At 46.2% G+C, this 2,581-nt stretch overlaps 1 protein-coding gene across 1 annotated transcript; it reads right to left on the bottom strand.

The window, feature by feature from the left end:
- Positions 1–308: 308 nt before the first annotated feature.
- Positions 309–2,299, bottom strand: OARD1 (O-acyl-ADP-ribose deacylase 1). The gene is made up of 5 exons (XM_010149597.1): positions 2,240–2,299; positions 1,565–1,709; positions 1,351–1,409; positions 865–977; positions 309–535 (listed from the first exon to the last, which is right to left on the bottom strand). Exons 1-5 carry the CDS (start codon positions 2,273–2,275, stop codon positions 433–435), a joined length of 456 nt encoding a protein of 151 aa, XP_010147899.1. The 5' UTR covers positions 2,276–2,299; the 3' UTR covers positions 309–432.
- Positions 2,300–2,581: the final 282 nt, after the last annotated feature.

The following is a 2,581-nucleotide window of genomic DNA, read 5'->3' as shown; positions in this document are numbered from 1 at the left end:
CGTACCACACAGGAACATTGCAAAACTTCAAAAAAAAAAAAGTGTCAGGGCTCCACAGCTCATCATTATCAACCGTAACTACAACCCAACAAATACCTAAGCAACAGACAGCTCCTATTTCACTCTGCACAGGAACTGTCAGATTTAGAAGCTCTATAGTGCAGGCAGGTGCTCCGTGGAGGACCAGTGACATCTGGTGGCTTGCTGGGACTGACTGGGAACTCCCAGAGGGCTACCACAACATTCCTGCCTTCTTCAGGGGCTGCCAAATTAGCTGCTCTGGAACTTTGTAGTGCTGTTCTTAAAAGCCACTGCCAACACAAGAGCGAGCTACGCTCAGTAGAAGGTGCGCAGCATGCAGTGTCCTTCCTCATCAGTTAACAGGTTTCCACTCCTGAAAGCCAGGGAAACGGGGCTCACTTTAAACTCTTGTCACAGAGAGTAAACCGTGATCTTTATATCTGTGTCTTCAAACACCTCCCCCAGTATTGCTGAAACTTTATTCCAATCCAGGCGGTCGAGTCCACAGCCAATCCTGGAAAATAAAGACATCAAAAACTGCTGTAACGGCCTGTTCTGGGGCATGCGATGCACAACCAGCCTTTCAAGCAGCTACAATTTTAGGTGGCACCGAGCTCACCATAAATCAACATAATGCTGTAAAAATAAGGAAACAACCAAGCCTGTACGTTTTGCTGTCCTTCAAAACCACCAGGGAAGGCCAATTTCATTGCACAACCAACCAGAAGAGTTGAACAGAAGCAGATACTTCAACTCTTATTTCAGAGCAGAGGATCATCCCTCATACATCCTTCTACGCACGAAACGCTTAAGTACTTACGCCGCAGTAACTCCATTTCTTACCTAGGCATGGAAATGTCAGTAACCCCGTTGTTCAGACAGTGAGTTTTCATGGCTTCTAAACTCTTTCGCATATTCTCGTAAGTTGGCTTGTGAGAAACCTTCTTCTTTGTAATCTAAGTATAAAGGTCAAAGGTCAGCTGTGCCTCAGGCGCAATCACAGCAAACCATTTTCTGTTTTAAAAAACACATTCCACGATGCTCTGCAACTCCACACTCAGACTTGCTACAGCGAAGGGAAAAAGACCGATGTTTCACAGCTTAAAATAGTATCATTTAGCAGCTAATTCTGTCAATTTAAAGCTTAAACATACAAACACAAGAGAGCTTGACTTCTCCTTGACTAGCAAGATTTGAGTAATACACCTCATGCTTCTTAATTAGAAGAAACACAAAAAACACACAGATACTAAAGCCATCATCATCATATCTAACCTAACCAACCCTGTTTAGTTACAGGGAAGTGCATGAGCAACGTCCCACTCTTACCAGGTAGTAAACGTATCGGTCGTCTCTTTGGAGAACGGCCACCTCCCCAGTCTTCTTTTCTAAAGTGAAAAAACGAAGAAGGTGTTTTTAAAACGCTTTCACTCCACTCCACAACCCCCCGCCTTGCACCCCAAGTAGCCTGGAATACCCTTACTGCTGGAAATCAGTGTTTTCCCTTCAGCTCCTGTATGTGCACCCCACGTGTATCACTCACGTTGATCTAACAGCTCTTGTACGCCTCCAAACTTTTTCTTAAAAAGAACAGCTATGCCTGCACCCATGCGACAGTCCTCGCTGATGCAGTGAGCCAATGAGTCCGTCTGGGGGCAGGAGAAAAGGTCCCCCTTAACACACTTGATCTGGAAAACAGCACAGAGAGATAAATAAAAATAAGCTGAGTGCAGATGGAGATAATAGTCATGTAGCAGGGAACCTGGCAAGCCTGCACAGTAAAGAGTGTAAGGCGTTGAATTTAAGATGCAGTTCACAAGTAAATGAGTTGGCACGAATTACGAACCCGACACGCAGATAACAATCTTTTCTACAAGATCAGTTATAACGTGCCAGCTCAGTGGCTAATTATACACCACGCGTGCTTAAAAAGGAAAATTACATACTAGAGTACAACTGGATTAGTGCTCATCCCCAGCACGCTGCCAGTGTGTCAGTGCTGGATATCCCTGTTTCGTTAGGCAGGTAAGCCCTGTGCTGCTGAACACTGTCTGTATGACTGACATAAGCACAAAAGCACACAAAATTTAGCAGCATCAGCCACTTTTCTCCAAAACGCTACACACTACAGCCAGCTGCCATGTTATTAGAGGGACAGGAAGGTTTCTTGAGAGACATGCATCACAGAAATAGCCCACATAACCCATTTTCTACGCACTCTCTCCTCCTGATCCTTGGAGAAGCTTGTGGCCATGGTAACGTGGGCTATGGTGAAGACTTCTGTGGCTGTAAAGATGGCAGAGAAAGAAAAGCAGAGTTATTAGGAATCCCAAACCAGGCAATAAGCTGGCGGGTCAGGCGGTGCAAGGCTGACCCTCCTTCATCTATGGGACAGTTGGGACAACTAAGACACCTCCTTAAAATAGAAGAGGAGGTGGCTAACACCCCTGAATAGTGTGGGGCAATGTTTCCTGCTGCAGCCCCACAGCTCCAACCCGGGAGGTGCAAGCAGGCCCCAGGCTAGGGTCACCACAGGCCTTCCCTCCTCCGCCTAGGCACC

The sequence above is a fragment of the Eurypyga helias genome, unplaced genomic scaffold (assembly GCF_000690775.1).
Source record: "Eurypyga helias isolate BGI_N326 unplaced genomic scaffold, ASM69077v1 scaffold37723, whole genome shotgun sequence".
Classification (NCBI taxonomy): Eukaryota; Metazoa; Chordata; class Aves; order Eurypygiformes; family Eurypygidae; genus Eurypyga; species Eurypyga helias.
The sequence above is the reverse complement of the archived record's forward strand: the minus strand, read 5'-3'. Positions and strand labels throughout refer to the sequence as shown.